The sequence below is a fragment of the Pygoscelis adeliae genome, unplaced genomic scaffold, assembly GCF_000699105.1.
Source record: "Pygoscelis adeliae isolate BGI_AS28 unplaced genomic scaffold, ASM69910v1 Scaffold456, whole genome shotgun sequence".
Lineage (NCBI taxonomy): Eukaryota > Metazoa > Chordata > Aves > Sphenisciformes > Spheniscidae > Pygoscelis > Pygoscelis adeliae.
In genome coordinates, this window is record NW_008825007.1 from 460,509 (window position 1) to 480,203 (window position 19,695).

Genomic DNA, 19,695 nt, shown 5'->3' on the forward strand with positions numbered 1-19,695 from the left:
GAGGGCACGTCTGTAGGCAGTCAGAGGGGGAATCAGCTGCTGGAGCCAGTGCTTTATTAACTGAAAGCTGCCTTGGGTAAGCCTGTGCCTCGCTGGGAGCGTGCAGAAGGCGTATTTGTATAGAGCAAGGAATAGGCTCCAACTCAATTTCTAGGTACCGCAGATAAAACATGACTGTTTTACTGCCTTTTTTTTTTAAAAAAAAAGGTCCCTCCAAGGCTTTAAGTGCAGCCACTAAAAGCATCGTCTGGCCAGTGGAGCTAATGGGAAGGCTCCGACTGCCCCCGTGGCTCTCGCAGTGTTTCACCGTCACATGCAGGATTGGTGCCGCTGAGGGTCCGGCGTTCTGCCGGTGCAGCAGCGCTGGGGAAATCGGGGTCCTGGCAGTGCAAACCATCACGGTGTCCCTTGCACTGCTGCCTGTTCAGGTCTCCCCCTCCCACCAGGAGGGCCTCTCAGGGAAGCCGGGTGCAGAGCTGGGAGAGGAGAGGCTGCGAACTGCCTCCCTGCCGGGTGACCTGTGACGAGCTGCCCAGGCTCCGCCGGTGGGGAAGGAGCAGGATTGTAACTGCCCTGTCTTGGTTGTTTCCTAGTGGAAGAAGCACTGGTTTGTGCTGACCGACCAGAGCCTGAGATACTACCGGGATTCGGTGGCAGAGGAGGTAAGTGTCTTCCCCATCGGCATTCAACCCATCTCTCTGCACCCAGGGGAGCCTCAGGTGCTCCCAAACTGACCCCGGGCAGGTTGTCTTCCCAGATGCCGAGGTCCTGCAGCATCGCTCTTCAGGGCTTTGTGCTTCTTGAGGACCTGCTGCGTGCCTCCCTGCGAGCCCAGCGCCCTTTGGGGTTGCAAAGCATTAACGGCTTATTTTACCTCTTCCCTCTCCAGGCAGCTGACCTGGATGGAGAAATCGATTTATCTACGTGCTACGATGTTACTGAGTACCCAGTTCAGCGAAACTACGGCTTCCAGATCCACGTAAGGAAAACGTGGGGAGGAGGAAGAGTTCGGCTGCAGGACAGCCGACGGGGCTGCTCATGCTATGCCGCTGCTTGGGGATGCTCGTCTGTGGGAAGGGAAGCGTCTCCCCAGACACCTAAGAGAGGCCACCCGGTGGCCTCCGGTGGCTCTCCTCTCCCCCACGGTGCTCCGGAGAGCTGTGGCCTTGGGTTTGAGAGCCAGTTTTTTGGTTCACAAAAAATGGAGGGGGGAAAGGGAAGGTTTTGTCTCAGCCTTAGGGTCTCAGTTATGGCAAAATTAGCCTGATTGATTGCTGAGAAACGCTAATTCCCATCGTGAGCGTGCTGGGGGATGGAGGGGCTGGGTGCGACCTCCGCGCGGCCGGCGAGCAGTGCCCCAGCACTGGGTGCTTGGGGCTGGGTGCAGGGTGGTATTGGGGGCGTGGGGGGGGGGAAGGTGCTGGTGGGTGCAGTCAGCTGCTCTGAGCCGGTCCTCCTCTCTTCCTAGACGAAGGAAGGGGAGTTCACCCTCTCCGCCATGACGTCGGGCATTCGCCGCAACTGGATCCAGACCATCATGAAGCATGTTCGCCCCACCACTGCTCCCGATGTAACAAGGTAAAGGGGGGAGTTTAGCAGCCCCTGCAATTGTCTGGTTTGCTGTGCAGGAGTAACTCTTCCCTTATCCCCTTTCTTTCATTCCTGAGCCTGTCCGTTCCTGGAAGCTGCGGCTCTTTCTCCCATCCCTCTCTCTGGGCTTAATTTGGATACACTTTGTGGGGATGCTGATATGCCGAGCTACTCTTACGCGTGCAGATTTCAAAGAGGGTTGAAAATGTGGCTTTAATTTGTGCATAGGAATATGAAATACTATCCTATATCAAGGCTCCTCTGGATTCCCACCAGGTATTGTGAAACCACTTGGATTCAGTTGTGCTGGGTTCCCCCTTTCCTCTGGCTACTGTTCAGCACGAGCTGCCCATCCCCTCCGCGGGTCACGGCAGCACGAGCCCAGGGTTCAACTTAGAAGCTGTTTGGCTCTGATATATTTTAAACTCCAGCCAGCAAATCATCTTCCCTCCTCTTTTGATCTTCCAGATAGCTGCCGCAGCTCATTCCCCTTACGCGTTAGTAATGCTCGCGTCTCCTCCTGCCGTCAGTGCCAGAGGAAGGGACCCCCCGCTTCACAGAGTACCTTCTGTGGGCGCTTGCGGCTGCGGGTAAAGGGTGTTTGACCTCCTCACAGCTAACCGCGCCAGCCACACTCGTACGGGCCACCTCTTGCAGGCTTCGTGGACACGGCCACACCATTAACTTCGTCTCCTGTCCTTACCGTAGCTGCAACGAGCAGGTTTTTGCCAGGTTTGTCCCCGCATTGACGGAATGGCTCTTCTCACCCGGTGCTGTTGACCTGGAGATGCTCCAGCCTCTCCTTCCCCATCCCGCTTGGCACTCGGCCACCGTTTCCCAGCCCTGCCCGAGCTCTGGTGGATCTCGCGGGGGTCTCGGGGAAGCCGCCTCTCTCCTCACTCCTGTGTATGTTTGATTTCCATGCAATCCCAGGAAAAACTTCTCTTTGAAACTATCCGTGCTGAAGCCCAGGTTGGAAAACTGTGTTCTCTCCTGTATTAACGTTCTGTGGTTTGTATATCTCGTGATTCACTGCATGCTCCTCCTTTTCTGCACCTCAGATGGGAAGTCCTGCAGTTTCCATTTATTTTCTTTCTTTTCTTTTTTTTTCCCCCCTTTTTTTTTTCTTTAAATAAAAGCCAGAGAGAAGGGAAGAAGCAACCTGGTCTTGACACTTGATTTCCCCACACTGGTATCTTCCGATGTGACTAGATACGAAGATGAAGACCAAGGAAATTTGAGGGGACCTTTCTGCCTTTAAAGAGCCAGATATATTTGTAGCCTAACAGGTTACTGCAGCACGATAGTCCTGTGCTCTGCCTCTGCTCTGAGCCCACGCGAAGTGGTTTGACTTGGCTTACCCCAGTGAGAGGGTCCAAGCGCAGGTACCAGTTGGGCAGTAACTTGTTACGCTGCATAAATAGACCAAGAATCTCCATCTTGAGCTGGGGAAAAGGGAATTACAGGTGCACTTCTGTCGTTTTCCACCAAGCTGGTTTCGGATGGGGTAGAGTCTGGCGTGGGTTAGTCGCGTTGCTGAGTAGCTGTTGCTGTGAGCTGAAAGGCTGTGCCGCGCGTGAAGCGAGGCTGTGTTCACCCGGTGCCAGCTCGCAAGCCCTTTGCCGCGGCGCATAGGTGCGCGGGGTATCCCAGCCCATCCCGCCTGGCTTCAGGCACATCATTAACATCCGCACCTGGGGAGCGGCTTGTGGACGGGGCTGCTGGAAAGCCGAAGGACAGACTGCCAAAGGCTCGTGATGGAGAGGTGGCAAACGTCTGCACAGCGCGGCCGGGGTGCGAGCCGGGATGCTCGGCTGTGCCGGGAGGGCGGCGGTGTTCGCCCCGTCCCCGGGGCCGGTCTGACTCCGCACGCTCCTGCAGCCTTCCGCCGCGTCTCATTAACCCGCTGCCATGTCTCCACCGAGCCAAACACACGTTTTCTTGGTTACTCAAGTCCTAATTACTGTTTATATTGCTGGCTGTGTCAGCAGCCGGGGGCGGGGGGGCAGGGGGCAGGTGCTGCACTGCTCCCTGCCCTCAGCAGTGCCCTGCAATCTGCAGAGGCACTAATTACACTCTGCTAATGATGACCATGCAGATATAAAATACCCACAAGAAAGAAGGTGGCTGCTTCAGTGCTGGGTGCTTTTTCAGCTCCCAGCCCCGGTGAGGCTGAGTTCCCCAGTGCCCCCCCAGTTCCCTGCAGCCTTCACGTGCTTCTTGCACGCTACGGCGGCACGCTCGGCTCACAGCTTGCACCGCTCCCACAGCCACCCATATTAAAAAAAAACACCTTTTTGTTTTGACCTATAAATACCATTGCAAGGCAAAGGACACCCCCCCCCCCCCCTGTGATGTGAATTAATTTGTCTGGGATGGAGGAGATGTGAAATGCTTGAGCAGAATTAATAGCCATGGGGCACTTGCAGGAGATGAAATGAGAAACTTCGGGTCAGTCTTCTGAGTCTCTTAACTCAGTTCCCAGCGGCCGTCCCTCTGCTCCCTGACACGCATCCTATGCCCTTTGGAAAGCAGCAGAGGAGAAATGAGCTCGCGAGAGATGTCACCTCTAGAAATGCCAAGATTCTTCCATGTGGTATTTAGAGCAGCATAATTTCTGTCTCTCAGCAATGCCCGAGGGGCCACAGGACCCCCTTTTTTCCTAGTGCTCTTCTCCATTTTAAGACTCCATCTCATCCCCACTTTACTTATTTAAAATCCAGCTGTAATCACTAACTGACTCCAGATTGAGCGCCTGGCTTTGGAGTCATGCAATATCTTCTAATGGTTGAGGAGCGAGGAGGTTTCATCGTGGTGCCTTTTGGGTTTATTTTATTAGCTGCAAGTGACAGAGCTGAAGAAGGAATTATCGAGCCTGCAACTGCCAGAGTTTCTTGAAACCCAGCTCTACTGAGCCTGTGGTTTGATCGTGGATGAAAGTGCATCGGAAGATACTAGCCCTGGACCCACGCAGAGTCATCTCTTCTGCTCCATTCTTTGTTTTGGGCACATGCACATACATGAGGTTGTTGGCTGCGGGAGCTGGGGTGTGTTACCAAGGCGGGAGGAGAAGCCGTGCTGCTGCTGCTCCCTCCGGGTCATGGCAGTCTTGGTGCATGCGGTCCCGTGGGTCAGAGCCCCGTTAGTGGTGGTTTGCCTGCAGCGAAGGGCCCGGGGAGCTGCTTTCCAGCTCTTCCCACTGTGCTCTTCTAGAAAGCTTGTCGAGGCTGCGCTGGAGGCTGGAGCCCGGGGGGAACGCTGTGGTTGTACTGGAAGTGGGGAGAGCCAGGAGTCAGCCAGAGCAGCAGGGCTGTGCCTCGGGAGGCACCTCGGGGGCTTCTGATACAAAGAGGGTTCAGCAAATGCCTGCCACTCCCTCGGGACGGGCTTCCTCTGCAAACTTAGCATACTGCTATTTTCTTTTTTAATTTTGATCTGCATGTTACAAGGCTGGCATGTCTACGTTTAATAAGCTCATACTGCATTATGGATTATCCGTAGGTTGGAAACGGTATTGCCTTCCGCTATTAACTTTCCCTGCTTGACGAGTATGTCTCCCCTCTCAACCCACCACCCTAGAGGGGCACTAAAAATCATTCCTTGCTTGAGAAATCGGCATTTTCAGTGACTTCCGTGGTGTGTTGAATAACTCTTGCTCTCCTTGCTGCACCGACAACTGCACATAGGGCATGCGGCCCCCGTGCCGGGATGGCTGCCCGTGCTGCCCGCAAGGCTGGTTTCCCCGGGTGAGATCTGTGCCTTCAGTGCAGATAGTGGCACGGAGAAGTTTTCGACCCATTAATACCCCGACTTTGCCAAGCTCGAGGAAAGCCTTCCCCCTGTTACCCAAGACCTCTGGGAGCTGCTCTGTGCTTCTCCGCCCCGCAGCTCTGAAGCCAGGCTGACTTTGGTGGGACTGGTGGCATCCTCCCTGCAAGCACGTGACTATGGCCGCGTCGACCGGCGTGTGTGCATGGAGCCCGGCAGCCGGGGAGGCGGGCAGCAAGCCAGCCGGCGGGTGCCGGAGGAGCTTCCGAAGCCTCTTCCCCGCCTGGCAGGACGGTTCGGGGTTGCTGCCTCGGCCGCGGGCTGCTGCTGGGTCGTGGTTGCCGGCCCTGGGGCGGCTGCTGAGGAGGAGCGAGGTCGGGATCGACCGCTCTCCGGGGGCCGGGGGGTGCCCAGGAGCAGCCGAGGCCGCTTGCACCAAGGCTTTGCACACCAGCGCGACCCCGGGGAAGGGCAGCGGCGGCTCCCGCACCTGAGGGGCGACGGGAGACAGAGGGGCAGGGGGGCACCCACGTGGCATTGGCTTGGGCTTCCAGCAGCCCCTTTCCACCCGGCTCTTCGAGGCATGCGTGGGAGTGCCTGGCCATCTCGAGCACCCACTGACGCTTTCCTTCACCCTCTCTCTGTCCTCGCAGCTCCCTGCCGGAAGAGAAAAGCAAAACAAGCTCTTCCTTCGAGACTGGTCCAAAGCCGAGTGAGAAGCCGGATGCGGAGCAAGCTGAGCTCGACCCGGAGCAGAAGCGGAGCCGTGCCCGGGAGCGCCGGCGAGAAGGACGGTCCAAGACCTTTGACTGGGCCGAATTTCGCCCCATCCAGCAAGCCCTGGCGCAGGAGCGTGCAAACGCTGCAGACTCCTCCAAGAATGGCTCTGCTGCCTTCCCCAGGGATGCCGGTGCTACCGACGCCGACCCAGGAGAGCTGGAGCGGGAGCGGGCCCGGCGGCGGGAGGAGCGGCGCAAGCGCTTCGAGATGATCGATGCCGTGGACGGGGCAGGGTCGGAAGAGGCGCTAAGGATGGAGGTGGACCGCATCCTGCCCGTCCCGGCGGACATCAAACCACAGAACGTCCATGTGGAGATTGAGCAGCGCTGGCACCAGGTGGAGACCACCCCGCTGCGGGAGGAGAAGCAGATCCCCATCGCACCCCTGCACCTCGCCCACGCCGAGGACCGGGACGAGGGGCTGGCGAAGCAGCACTTGACCACGCTGCTGGAGAAGGAGGTAAAGTGGGGTGCGTGGGGCGCAGGCTGCCTGCCGAAATGGCCTTCAGACCACTGCAGGAACTGTAGGAAGCCTGAGCAAGGCTTAAAAAAGCTGCATTTATTCCTGATTTGTAAAAGCAACGAGTGGGGATGCTGTAGGGTCCCCTGGGGAGCTGGCAGGGCACAGCTCCGCGTCCGTTCCTGTTCAGCTCTGCCGGCAGCTTTCATGTTCCCACGGCTGCAGAAAGGGCTGTTCTTGCAAGGGTAACTTCGTTACCCTCTCCCAGCCAACACAGCCTATGCTTCTGTCGGTTGTTAGCCAGCCTGCCTCTGATGAGATGGGTACAATTGATGTGTATCAACCAGACTCTAAATTCAAGCTCATAATTCTGTGTGCCTCTGCAGCTGTAGAGATTTGTGTCTACAAAACTATAAACTGGCTGGAGTTGTAGCACACACCACAAAGGTTCCCTTTCTGTGGAGCCTACATCAAGCAATCTTATAATTTTAGGAACAGAAAGGTGGAGACTCAGCTGACTCGGAAGAGGTCCACGCTTGGGATAACAAAGGTTGTTCTTAGTTGGGGTTAAGGTTTATTAGCGGGAATGAAAGGGGTGCAGGCGTGGAGTGACCAGGAGTATCGCCAACCTGAACCGGGCTGGGATTTGCCTGGGTCATGCCTGGCACGAGCTGGTGCCATTCATCTTTTGCTGCAGTGAGCTTTACGAATTAAACTAATGTGTAACTTAGTTACTAATGTGTAACTTACCCCCTTCTTTCAGGGGGGGAGGGATTTTGCCTGGCAAAATGAAATCCAGATCCCCGAGCAGAGCAATGGTGCCATCAAAAGCCCCATTCATTCTGCTCTACGTCCCCTCCGAGCCGCTTGCTCCTTATGGCCGATCCCCTGCCCACTCCCTGGACGCTGTCTCTGTTCGTGTCCCTCTAGCTGGAGCAGAAGCAGAAGGAGGCCCTGGAGCTCCTGGAGCAGAACCGGCACCTGCAGGACCAGCTGAAAGTGGCACTGGGCCGGGAGCAGAGCGCCCGGGAGGGCTACGTGTTGCAGGTAGGGGAGCGGGGAGGAGAGAGAAATCCGTCTTCCTCTGTGCCCGAGGGGGACCCCGGTGGGCTTCAGGCCAGGGTGTTCATGGGGACATCCTGGTTGACGCAGAGATGTGCACCACGAAGTGGGCTCCGAGAGATTTGACCTTCCTGCGAATATTGCTAATTCTGTAGCCTTACCAGGATCCTCTGCTTAACAAAACCTCTGATCTGGGATGCAGTAGACAGAAGATAGCATTACCTACTGGCGTCCCCGAGGGAAAACAAAACACAGCCAATGGTAGACAGAGGGGACCTCAGCAAAGTCCACCTCTGATCCATCCTATACTGTGTTTGCCTGTGCAAACAGTTTGCCAGTGAAACAGCTGTTTCCCCTTGGAAGAGTAACTTACTCCCCTCAGGCAGTGGGGTGCACATAAGGCTCTCTAAGCATCTTGTAGCCCAGCAGTTGCTCCTGGCCAGGGAGTTTGTGTGGCAGTTACATGGGCAAACACAGCACACGCTGGCGTATCTCCCGGGCCCGTTCCCCGCAGCCAGAGCGGGATTTGCACTGGGACGACCTGTGGTCTTGGATCACTTTGGTGGTTTCTTCTGTTAGAAGATGCCTTTCCTCAGCAAAGCCTAGAAGTGTGTTTTGGAGGTTCTGGCAGAAGAGGCGGGAGAGTCTCTTGGGAAGCCTTTCCTCCCCTCCTCCAAACAAAGCGGACTTTTTCCAGCCCTTCCTCTGGGAGTGTCCATGCCCGGAGGAGCCGTGACACCTGCAGGGCAGCTTCTGGCTGCTCTCATGGGCCCGTAGTCCTGTTTTGTGCAGGGGCAGCGTTTTGACCTGTTCAAATCTACTTGGCCAAACTGGGTCTGGATCCAAGTGGCCGTGCGTGGCCGCACGCTGCGCTCCCGTGACAGCAAACCCGGTGTCGATGCTGAACCTTGCATCCTTATTTCTCATGGGAGAAATTTCCCCTGAAGAAGTTGCACAGGCAGTGGAGCCAGCCCAGGTAGGGGGGCCATCTTGCCTTCCTTGCTGGTGATCTCCTTGGAGGAGTTATTAATGCATTTATTTCTGGATTCCCTGAGCGGACAGTGCGTCCATTTTCACTTGGCAGTGTTGGAAGAGTAACTAATTCCCACTACCCTGGGGCGAAGGCATCCGACCTCCCTTTGCCTGGAGCCCGGAAAAATCAGGGAATGGGGCTAAAAGCTGGGTGCTGAATCCACTGTCAGATTGGCCGTGTTGAAGTTGGCCGTAGCGCCTCAATACGAGGAGGCAGGGCAAGAGGGGAAGTCTGCAGAAGGGCTGAGCAAATCATCGCTGCAGCGAGAAGTGACCCAAACTTTGATGTAGAAGTTGGAGAGGGTTTCTGAAAGGGTTGGAGGCTTTTGCTTGCTCCAGTCTAATTGTTCTGGGGATTTCCCTTATGTTTTCCCGGGAGCAGAGGGATTAAAGTCCTGTTGCAGAAGGGAGTAACCCCACCGAACCCTGCTGGGGTGGAGGGAGTGGAATCGCTGGGGGAGGTTCTGCAGCCCCAGACTGCGGGCACACATCACAGCATTTTTTTGGATGGACCCTCTGAATTTCATGTGCCCCCCCACCTCCATCATGCCTAATTTCGGAGAGGTTCCTACGCTGTCTAGGGGGAGGGACGATGGAGGAGCCTGACTGCTGCCAGCCTATCCCTCCTGAGCTGCCCGGGGGGCACCAACCCCTCCTTGGCAGCATGACCAGCCCCGTACGGACCCCCCAAGCACTGCCCCGACATAAAAGATGCTGCAGATTTCGTAAGGAAGCCGCTGGGATCCGCCCCCAGCCCCCCCCCCCCCCCCGGATGCATGGGCCGTCCACTGAAGCCTCTCCCGGCCTCGTTAACCCTTCTCTCGCTCTGAGCTTCCTCGGGATGGGGCACCCCCACTTTGAACCCTACCGGGAGAAACGGCGGGGGGCCCGGCCCCTCCCAAACGGGCTGGAGACGTTCCCCGGCTCCGGTCATGGCGGGCGGGAGGGGTCACGTACTAACCTGTCCCGGGCAAATGTTCTTGCATGTTTTTGGTGTAAAGCATGAAATTTGACTTAACATAACTGAGTGTCACATCTGTGGGCTTTCCTTATCAGCAACCAGAGTACAGCAGGGCAGGCCAAATTCCTAGGCTTAACGCTGTGCTTCTCTTGCCTCTTCCTGTCTGTGTATTTTTTTTTAAAGATACATAATTTCTGTCGCCTTTTGCATGACTCTCTCTGTGAGTTTTCTCTTTGCATGCTACATTGCTTTGGTTTGAATCTCACAAAGGTTGGTTTCTTTTATTTTACATTCTCATCACACCTTTTCCCTCCCTTCACTTGTCGGGCTTTTTATTTTGTCCTTTGTTGGGTTTTTTTTGCAGGTAGAGAAATTAGATCCTCCCTAGTCTTAAACTTTAGCATAACAACTTCTCTTTAATGCAATGAGCAGCCGCTAAGTCCTGTTTGGCAGGCACAGAAATGACATCGCCACGCCGGCTGTCCTGTCTCCCTGCGTTTGGGTGGGATGTGATGTCATTTGCTGTCACCTCACTTTCTGTTGTTGCTTTTGGTCGGTAGGACTGTGTTACCTGAACTGTGCACTTTTTGTTTCACAACAAAATGAACAAACGCGCTAAAAAAGCAGTTCCTTTCTTCTCGATCTGTTCCCATCCCCTCCTCCTTCTCACCCTTCCCGTTTTTCTCTCGTCTGTCGTCTCTGTTTTACTGCTGGTGTTTCTTTTTCATTTTTTTTGGTTCTATTTGATTTTGGGTTTGTTTTTTTTTTTCCTTTTAGCCTGTTACTGTACAGCTGTTTTGATGTTGTGGTCCATGTTTTCTGTTACTGAAAAGCAGTTGTCGCTCATTTAAAAAAAAAAAAAAAAAGTTGGTTAAAACAAAAAAAAATTGTGCCAAGAACAAATCATCCCAATTGGAGCATGTGGGTAGCAGCCAAATCACTGCGAGGAGCTTTTCCGTGGCCTGCCTGGCCAGAGGTGTGACACTCAGAAGGGAGAGCCAAGAGTGTTACTAATCTAGTATTTAATCAATTTTTTTAAGACCGAGGTGGCCGCCTCGCCATCAGGTGCCTGGCAGAGGCTCCACAAAGTCAACCAAGACCTCCAAAGCGAGCTGGAAGCCCAATGCCAGCGTCAAGAGCTGATCAATCAGCAGATTCAGTCGCTGAAGCGCAGCTACGCCGAGGCCAAGGACGTGATCCGGCACCACGAAGCCGAGATTCAGAGCCTGCAGGCGAGGCTCAGTAACGCGGCGGCCGAGCTCTCCATCAAGGAGCAGACCCTGGCCAAGCTCAAGAGCGACCTGAGGATCGAAAAAGAGAAAGCCAAAGAGCAGCTGGAGGAGTGGCAGCACGGCGAGGCCACGCTCAGCTCCCAGCTGAAGGCCAGCGAGCAGAAGCTGAAGAGCGCGGAGGCTCTGCTCCTGGAGAAGACCCAGGAGCTGCGGGACCTGGAGATGCAGCAGGCTTTGCAGAGGGACCATCAGAAGGAGGTGCAGCGGCTCCAAGACAGGATCGCAGACCTGAGCAGGCAGCTAAACGCTAGCGAGCAAGCGCGGATCCTCATGGAGGAGAAGCTGCAGAAGAATTACGAGGCTTTGCTGGAGAGCTGCGAGAGGGAAAAGCAGGTTTTAATACGAAGTCTGAAGGAGGTGGAGGATAAGGCCAACGAGTATGAGAACCAGCTGCAAAATAACGAGCAGCAAATGGAGATTCTGCAGAAGGAGAAGCTGAGTGCAAAGTTCGAAGGCAGCGAGCTTGTCCACCAGCTGGAGGAGCAGCTGGTGATGAAGGAGGCCAGCATCCAGAAACTCGCAGAGCACATCAAGGAGCTCGAAAGAGAGAGAGATCAGATCAAATGTCGGTTCCACGAGCTCATGAATCAGGTTGCCGAGTCGGATAACGAAGTTGCAAAGCTGCAAGCAAAGTTGAAAATGGAAGAGACCAACTACCACAATCTGGAGCAATCGTTCGAGGAGGTGTCGGATCAGTTCCAGGGCGTGCAGAAGGTGCTGAAAGAAAAAGAAGAGGAGCTGAGACAGGTTAAGGAAATGCACTTGAGAATTGTGGAGAAGAAAGACCAAGATCTCAGTGAGGCTTTGGTTAAAATGGTTGCTTTAGATAGCAGTTTAGAGGAGACTAAAGTAAAGCTAAAGGCCAAGGAGGAGGCTTTAAAGAAATTAGCTGGTATAGGCACAGCTCCATGTGCTGAGGAGACAGAAGACCTTGGCCCCAGCCTTGAGGCTGACGAAAGTCATCTATCCCAACTGGGGCAGCCTCTGCAAACTCAGGATGTCCTCCCAGCTCTGACTTACGCACTGAAGGAGGAGGAGGAGGAGGAGGAGGAGGAGGTTCTTGAGACCAGCCAGAGGCAAGTGGAGGAATTCGGCTCCCCGTCCAAAGCTGTAGAGCTCCAGGACCAAGAGTTAGTTCAGAAAGCCTTAGCAAAGCCTGATGTAGGAATCTTGGGGGCCAAGAGGCAAAGAATCCGTTTCTCGAGCATCCAGTGCCAAAAATACATCCATCCAGATGGATCGGAGAAGAACTGGACAAGCAGTACCTCTTCAGACACGAGCCAAGACAGATCGCTGTCTGAAGAAAGCATGTCATCAGAGCCAGCTCTTGGTTACCCATCATCAGGGACAAGCGACTCTGAGACCTATCTCTCAATCATCCATTCCCTGGAAACCAAACTTTATATTACAGAGGAAAAACTCAAAGATGTAACGATGAGGCTTGAAAGCCAGCACGGCCATAATCAGGAGACGCTCGTCGCCCTCCACCATCAGTGGGCCAGCACAGAGTCTCAGCTGCGGGAACAACTTCAGACCAGCTTGTCCCAAGTCAGTGCTTTGATCTCACAGCTGGAGAGTGAGAGGCAGGAAAAGTTCAAGCTCATAGAAAATCACGTTAGCGAGCTGGGAGGTTTCCAAATGAAAAATGATCAAGCGCTGACTTGCTTAGAGAAGTGCAGGGAGCAACTAAGATCTTTGCCCAAATCAGACAAGGAAAAAGAGGGCGATTTGTTCCTTGTTACTCTGTCCAGCATGGAAACGACCTTATCAAACGCAATCCAAGCTTTGAGAGGGGCGCCAGTCCCATCGGAGTGTCAGCAGAGTGAAAGCCTTATCACGGAAAGCCCCGCTCCAGAAGGAGGTTTTTTGGGAGAAGAGGAGCACGTCTCCGAGGAGCAGCGAGCGGAAATGTTTGACGCCGGCCAGCTGAGATGGCTTTCTGAGAGAGTGGCATTTGAGGCCTCTCTCATCAACCAAATAGCGGAGTCTCTGAAAAATGCAAGCTCTGAGATATCTCAGCTTCTGAGAGAGATCCAGGGAACGGCTGAGGTGGTTTTGTTGGAGCCGGCAAATGTTTCTCACACAGCAGTCGACTTGGCCAGCGTCCTATCTAAAAAGCTGCTGCTGGAAGGGGAGTTCTGGAGCCAGGTGGAGGAGCTGAGAGTGCACTTGAGCACCAGAGAAGGAGAAGCCGAGGGCAAAACAGAAACAACAGGTTTGGGCTTTTCTCCATGTTTTCACAGTGCTGTAGCAGATGCTACGTTGATCAAGGCAGAACTTGGGTTTGTTGCACAGAAAATGAGAGAATCTTTTCATCAGAGATTAAAAACAATTGAAGAAGACCTCCACAATACCAAAACAGCTCTCCAGCAGCATAAATGCATGTTGGAGGAGATCATCAAAGCATACAGGACTCCTGATTTTGACAGAGTTATGCACCAGATTTCTGAAGCACTTGAAATTCAAAAAGATGCTTCAGAAAGAACCCAAATCTCCTGGGATGGGAGCCGTCTCCAAATGGTGCCGTGTCAGGAATTAGCCAAGGCGGAGGAGATTGGCAGCCTGCTGGACCATAGTAGTGAAGCTCTTGTTTCCATTCAGGAAGATCTTGCCCAACAACTAAAGGACAAATCAAATGTTCTGAAGGAAATATCTGTTGCCTTACTCTCTCTGCCTCCTGAGGAGGCAATGAGAGACTGTCAGAAGCTCCTGAAAATATCTCAGAGTCTTTCATATCATTCGTGCATGGGAGACCTTGAACGGTATTCCTCTTTGTTAGTCCAGGATGCAATTGTTCAGGCTCAGGTTTGTTACGCTGCTTGCAAAGTCCGACTGGAGTACGAGAGAGAGCTGAAGTCCTACAAGGAGTCCTTGCAGAGCATGGACGCGCTCTGCCAAGAGCGCGTCAAGACGGTCTCTCTCCTTCGGGACGAGTACGAAGACTTGCTTAGAAAGCAGCAGGGTGAGTATGGCGAGGTGATCGCCATGCTCGAACGGGAGAACGCCGATCTCAAAGCAAAGGTGTCCCAGCTTGACAGTCAGCGAAGGCTCTTGGAGGAAGAAGAGCATAAACACAGCAAGAGTTTGAGCGAATTGCAGGGACGGTATGAGGAGGAGATTCGAAATGTGATAGAGCAGCTAAACAGGACAGAGGATGCTCTGAAGGCCGAGAGGTCGGAGGGCCTCAACCAGCTGGATGCCATCGTCCGTGACAAGCAGAACATGGAGCGGTATCACCTGGAGCAGATGCAAATGCTGGAGGACAAGTTCCAGGCCAAGATCAAGGAGCTGCAGGTCATCCACGGCGAGGAGCTGCAGGCGTTGCAGGAGCACTACAGCCAGAACCTGCAGCGCCTGCAGGAGACCCTGGACGAGTACCAGAGGCAGCACCCGGAGCCGTCCCCCGCGGCGGGCCCAGGCGGTGGGGACGCCTGGGCGGCCGGTGAGGCGGGTGGCACCGGGCAGGGCCCTAGCAGTGACCTGGACTCCATGCACGGCCTGAGGGAGCGCATCCAGGAGCTGGAGGCCCAGATGAACGTCATGAGGGATGAGCTGGAGAACAAGCATCTGGAGGGGAACGCTTCCACCTTGAGGGAAAAATACCAGAAAGACTTTGAAAACTTAAAGGTCTTGATACGTTTTAATGCTTTACGCTTTCGGCTGCTGAGTGTACGGGAGGGTGCGTTCGGTCCCAAGGTTCGCTTGCCGAACCGAGGGGTGTCCCCCAAAAGAGTCAGCACGCCAAAGCAAGCCCCAAAGTGTTAGAAAGGCCTCTGTAAAGCATGGCATTTCCCTTTTCTCCATGCTGGGTTATTCTAAATGCATTGCTGAGGGCTTGGTCTCAGCGGGAGGGTTGACTATTGGAGGCGGTCTCTGCGTGTAGAGGGAGGGAAGGTTTCGAAGTAGCTTGATAACTTCATGTTATCCTTCAATATGAAGACCGTAGTGTTTCTCTTCGTACCTGAGGCGTACGTTTTGTTCGTGACTTCCCTTTAAAAGCATTCCTCAGCTCTTGTCTTGCCCAGTCTGATCAAATCTCCAGTCTGTCTCTGCTGCCCTCAAAAATGTAAGACGAAATGGAAACTTAATGCTCTCAAAATGTATGTTCCTGGGGAAAGTAGCTGCAAACGGATGCCAAATTCTGTAGCAAAGCAAAGTTCCTCTGCTTTTTTGAGAGGCTGCAAGAAGAACTACCCTGGTGTTGCACACCAGTGATTCTTTACACAACAAACAGTGCACAGTTACGGGAAACCCAGGGTAGGTGCAGAAAAGCCCAGTGGCAATGAAGTGCCTGCGTTCAGTTTGCTCCACCAGTCAGGACTGGCTGTAAAACTAGCCTGAGATGGTACGGCGTCTAAAAAAAAAACTCTTGGGTTTCATGTTTTGCTTTTGATGGGAGAGCATTTCCAGTTAGGACGTGGGTTTAGGGCAGCGGAGGACTCCCAGCAGCACCCAGGGAGGCTTCCAGGTTGAACAGGCAGCCGAAAGGGCAGCGATGCAGGCTGCACGCAGAGGCCATGCCGGCGGGGCTTTCATGGAGCAGCCGTTCTTCAGAGTCGGCAAAAATGTGGGAGAGCTTGCTTCCAGCCGTGAGATCTTCAGCGCACGTCTGAGCTGGGAGTAAAGCATGGCTCAACTCTAGCCAAAAGCTGGTTTTAGCCTGGGGGGAGCAGTAGTTCCGCTGCATCCTACCAGGGGTGAATCGGATGTCCAGGGGAGGGAGAGCTGCTGGGGAGATGGGAGGGAAGCGGTGCTGTTCACTGAACGCTATCTCCTCCATCTTAACCCTTAGGAAGGAAAAACCCTTCATGAACCCCCCGCTCAGGTCACACAGGTAACGCCTTGTCTGGCGAGCCAGACACCAAACAGGGTCGCTTGTACCGGGGGATGTTCTTGCTTTGGAAGAAGCAAAAAGGCCAGAACCAAAATAGAGGCTGAAAAATAACAGCAAGCAATGAACCTGACCTCCCACCTCTGTTTTCAGCTTTGCTCTGCCAAACTTGCAGTTTGCCTGGCAGGAAGGCAAGCAGCAGCATCCTCTGGGCAGAGCGGTCCAGGAGCAGAGCAGAGCGAACCGGCCTCTCTCTGCACCACTGTAGGAAGCAGAGGGACAGACAGCAAAATAGAAACTTCCCTCGGTTAGAAAGCTAACCAGGCGATTGCAAACCTGTCCGATTTACAGATTAAAATGTGCTCGATTCTTCTCTTCTGAAGCTGATGGAGAATGTAACATCAGTAACGCGAGGTACTGGTTTGTACATGCTCAAATGTCCTAGATTTATAGCAATGCATTTACAACACATTAAATACTGAATCTGCAGCCAGACCTATGGAGGAGCAGTCACCGTTTTCCTCCAGCATTAGAGGCGTAATGAAGAATCCTGCAAGGCTGCTTCGTGCCTCTCCATAGTCAGCCAAGTCCCGACAGGTTCTGGCGCTGAGTTATGAGTTTCAAAAAAAAAAAAAAAAAAAGCTGAGAAAATGAAGAATGCCTCAGGATTCAAACTTAAAGGGGAGGAATAAAAGCACCAGAGCTGAAAATTGGGAATGAGAGCGGCACAGGTTACAGAGCATTAGACAACGAAGTGGGGGGTAGATTTAGACTAGATATAAGGAAGAAATGTTTTACGCTGAGGGTGGTGAAGCACTGGCCCAGGTTGCCCAGAGAGGTGGTGGATGCCCCATCCCTGGAAACATTCCAGGTCAGGTTGGACGGGGCTCGGAGCAACCTGATCTAGTTGAAGCTGTCCCTGCCCACGGCAGGGGGGTTGGACTAGATGGCCTTTAGAGGTCCCTTCCAACCCAAACCATTCTGTGATTCTATGATTCTGTGATGCTGAAGAGTGTATGTTAGTGTAAGTCAGTGGGTGTTAGACTGTCATGAGCACTTTTGTCACTGGGGGAGTGAATTTATCCCCTTTAAATTTCCCATGGAGTCCCAGTGGCTCCCCGGGTGATAGTTCTCGCTTCCTGTGGAAAACATGAGTGTGAATCAAGAAGAAATCTGTTGCAATCAGGAAACTGCAAATCAGCCTGTAACGTTAAGAGGGAGAAAAGCCCGGCGCAGCGCTTGGCATCAGGGTTGCCCCCAGATGTCTGATGGGGCTTGTGCACCTCATCCCCGGTGCGTTCCCCTTCCCAGCTTGTTGCCCCCGCCCGCCCGTGGCGTTCTGCCTCTGTCCTGCAGCCGTGTGTCTGCCCACGATCCCGATACGCTTGGCGGGGCAGCCGGGCTGGCGGCTGAACTGGAAACAGGCTTTTGCATTTGTTGCAGAGGCAGGAGCGGGGTCTGTGCCTGGGGCAGGACCGGGTTGGAATTCAGGATCTCGCAGCTGGTGACTCCTGAATCCCCAGAGCGCTGCTCCCATGTCCTGGCCTAAGCTCACTCCTAGTAATTCAATTAGCAAATAATCGCCCGTGCAGCATTTGAAGCGATACTTGGTTGGGAATTAAGGTTCTGTTGCTGTCACGAGTCATTTGTTTTCCACCCCAGAGGTGGCCACATAAAATCAGGCATTGCAAAAGAGAGCAGAAGGGGCACAGTAGGCTTTTTGTGGTTGTTTTTAACATATATTTGCATTCCCCAATCTGGTCTGACCCCAGACCTACCCTGTCCTTCCCTTCCACCGGAGCTGTCAGGGGTCGAGCGACTGCAGGACAAGCTCCGACCTCGCAAGGTCCATCCTCGGCCGGCTCCTCCATGGTTGGGGAGGGAGAAGATCCCCATGATGGAACTTGGGTGCCGACCTACCCGCTGGTGTGCGGCTCCCGGCAGGCTCACCACCGCTGTGATGCCGGCCCCGCGCTCCCGGGTCAACCCCTTCCCCTCGTCCCTTTTGCAGGCAACATGTGAAAGGGGCTTTGCAGCCATGGAGGAGACACACCAGAAGAAGATCGAGGACCTGCAGCGGCAGCACCAGCGGGAGCTGGAGAAGCTGCGGGAGGAGAAAGACCGCCTGCTGGCAGAAGAAACGGCTGCCACCATTTCGGGTATGAGGACACGACAGAGGGTCCCCCGTGGTGGGGCAGGTCCCGGGTGGTGGGGGGACCGGGGGGGGGGGTCCCCCGTGGTGGGGCAGCTCCGTGTTGATGGGGACACGGGGATGGCGTTTGCTCCGGTGCGGAGGAGCAGAGCGTGGGGTGGGATGAGGGCTGGGTGCGGATCGCAGGGAGACGGGGAGAAGCTGGTGGGACATACGTTTTGGATGGAGGCCCATCTGCTGGTCCTTCTCCAGGCTTGGTGCCCCTCTCCTTGGCTGAAACATGGTCTGATCTGCTTTCCGTTCCATCTCAGAAAGGTGTTAGTCATTCCTGTGGTTAATGTACTGCCAATTCCACACTGAATTCATTCGTCAGTGCCCCAGGGAGTTTTAAAGCGCTGGAGCCCAGGGTCTCTGCGTTAGAAGTCCCACAATCCAGGAAACAACATGTGAATTGCACAATCGTTTGGACTTCATTAAAAAGTGGGATTTGCAGAGCCCCTTTGCTGCTTTGCAGCCAGGGGCACAGACTGAGGGGGCCGCGAAGCAGTGGGAGGTGTGCTGGGAGGACTCAGGTTTTGTTCCTTTAAAAATCAAACAAACAAAAACTCAAAAAAAAATGCCCTTGGGTGGAGCGGTGCTGGGTGGTAACGCTGTGCTGTCCCACGCAGCCATCGAAGCCATGAAGAACGCACACCGGGAGGAGCTGGAGCGAGAGCTGGAGAAGTCCCAGCGCTCCCAGATCAGCAGTGTCAATGCCGACATCGAGGCCCTCCGAAGGCAATACCTGTAAGACCCATCGTCATCCTCCGTCTGTCGCTATGTCTCGCAGGGAGATCACGCGTGTGGGAGACCCCTTTCTCCTCTTTGATTTCAGCAATGAGTTAGGGGCAGACCTGTCGTCGCAGGGACCCCTTTCCTTGGTCCCGACCCCACCGTGCCCATCGGAGGCTCTTGGTTGCCTGTAATCTTTCAGGCTCCAGGTCAATGTCCCCACGCTACGCAAATTCAGCTGCTTTATGGTCACCAGAAGTAGCAGATGTGCGGACACGGTGCTGCTTTTCATGCAGCTGCAGCGGGAGGGTTGCTCAACCAAATCTAACCGGGCAAGGAGAAAGCACTTAGCTTTTCGTGGCAAGGCTGTCCTCGCGTGGGAGCTGAGCAAAACAGCCAAGCAGCTTTATTAACCTTGATGCATCTACGTAAGCCCTGTGTGGGTGTCCAAATGCACCCAGTCCCAAGTCCTCGGAGCAAACTTGATAGATCTTAGCTCAATTTTGGAAACTTGAGAAAGACCAGCCATTTAATCTCCTAGAGAAAGACTTCCATCCCTTTTGGTGCCCAAGCACTGTAGTGCCAGGAGGAGGAAGGGTTGCCTCCCTCTGGGCTTGAGATTTTTCTCAAAGGGAGTATGCAAGTCCTCCTCCTCAGTGCTTTGATCCCTGTTGGAATGTCCTGGGTCGGCACAGGGCGCCGGAGGAAGGGCGGGCACGGGTGGGTATGTGTGGGGAGGGCACTACCCGGTGTGTGTTTCGCCAGGGAGGAGCTGCAGTCGGTGCAGCGGGAGCTGGAGGTGCTTTCGGAGCAGTATTCGCAGAAGTGTTTGGAGAACGCCCACCTGGCGCAGGCGCTGGAGGCTGAGAGGCAGGCCCTCCGCCAGTGCCAGCGGGAGAACCAGGAGCTCAACGCCCACAACCAGGTGAGGGCCCCCGCCGTGCCCGGGGCAGCCGGGGCAGGCAGGGGGGGAGGGACGCACCACCCCGCGGGCGGG

General features: G+C 54.5%; 2 protein-coding genes across 2 annotated transcripts in view; both read left to right on the top strand.

Moving 5' to 3' along the window:
* LOC103918805 (myosin phosphatase Rho-interacting protein-like) overlaps window positions 1-19,695 on the top strand; it is an 85,738-nt gene that overhangs the window by 59,775 nt on the left and 6,268 nt on the right. The window contains exons 11-19 of the mRNA XM_009326218.1: window positions 320-428; window positions 594-662; window positions 890-979; window positions 1,469-1,578; window positions 6,012-6,597; window positions 7,528-7,644; window positions 17,787-17,934; window positions 18,596-18,713; window positions 19,464-19,623. Coding sequence (XP_009324493.1) covers window positions 320-428; window positions 594-662; window positions 890-979; window positions 1,469-1,578; window positions 6,012-6,597; window positions 7,528-7,644; window positions 17,787-17,934; window positions 18,596-18,713; window positions 19,464-19,623 — 1,507 coding nt within the window. The remainder of the gene's footprint in view (window positions 1-319; window positions 429-593; window positions 663-889; window positions 980-1,468; window positions 1,579-6,011; window positions 6,598-7,527; window positions 7,645-17,786; window positions 17,935-18,595; window positions 18,714-19,463; window positions 19,624-19,695) is intronic.
* Window positions 9,284-14,709, top strand: LOC103918798 (myosin-11-like). Its single transcript, XM_009326211.1, has 3 exons — window positions 9,284-9,367; window positions 10,672-13,159; window positions 13,724-14,709. Exons 1-3 carry the CDS (start codon window positions 9,284-9,286, stop codon window positions 14,707-14,709), a joined length of 3,558 nt encoding a protein of 1,185 aa, XP_009324486.1.

Coding starts and splice junctions, on each gene's coding strand:
- LOC103918798 (XM_009326211.1), top strand. CDS start 9,284: ATGGAGGAGCCTGACTGCTGCCAGCCTATCCCTCCTGAGCTGCCCGGG. Junction 9,368..10,671: donor TTGGCAGCATGACCAGCCCC/GTACGGACCCCC, acceptor TTACTAATCTAG/TATTTAATCAATTTTTTTAA. Junction 13,160..13,723: donor GGGCAAAACAGAAACAACAG/GTTTGGGCTTTT, acceptor CCTCTTTGTTAG/TCCAGGATGCAATTGTTCAG.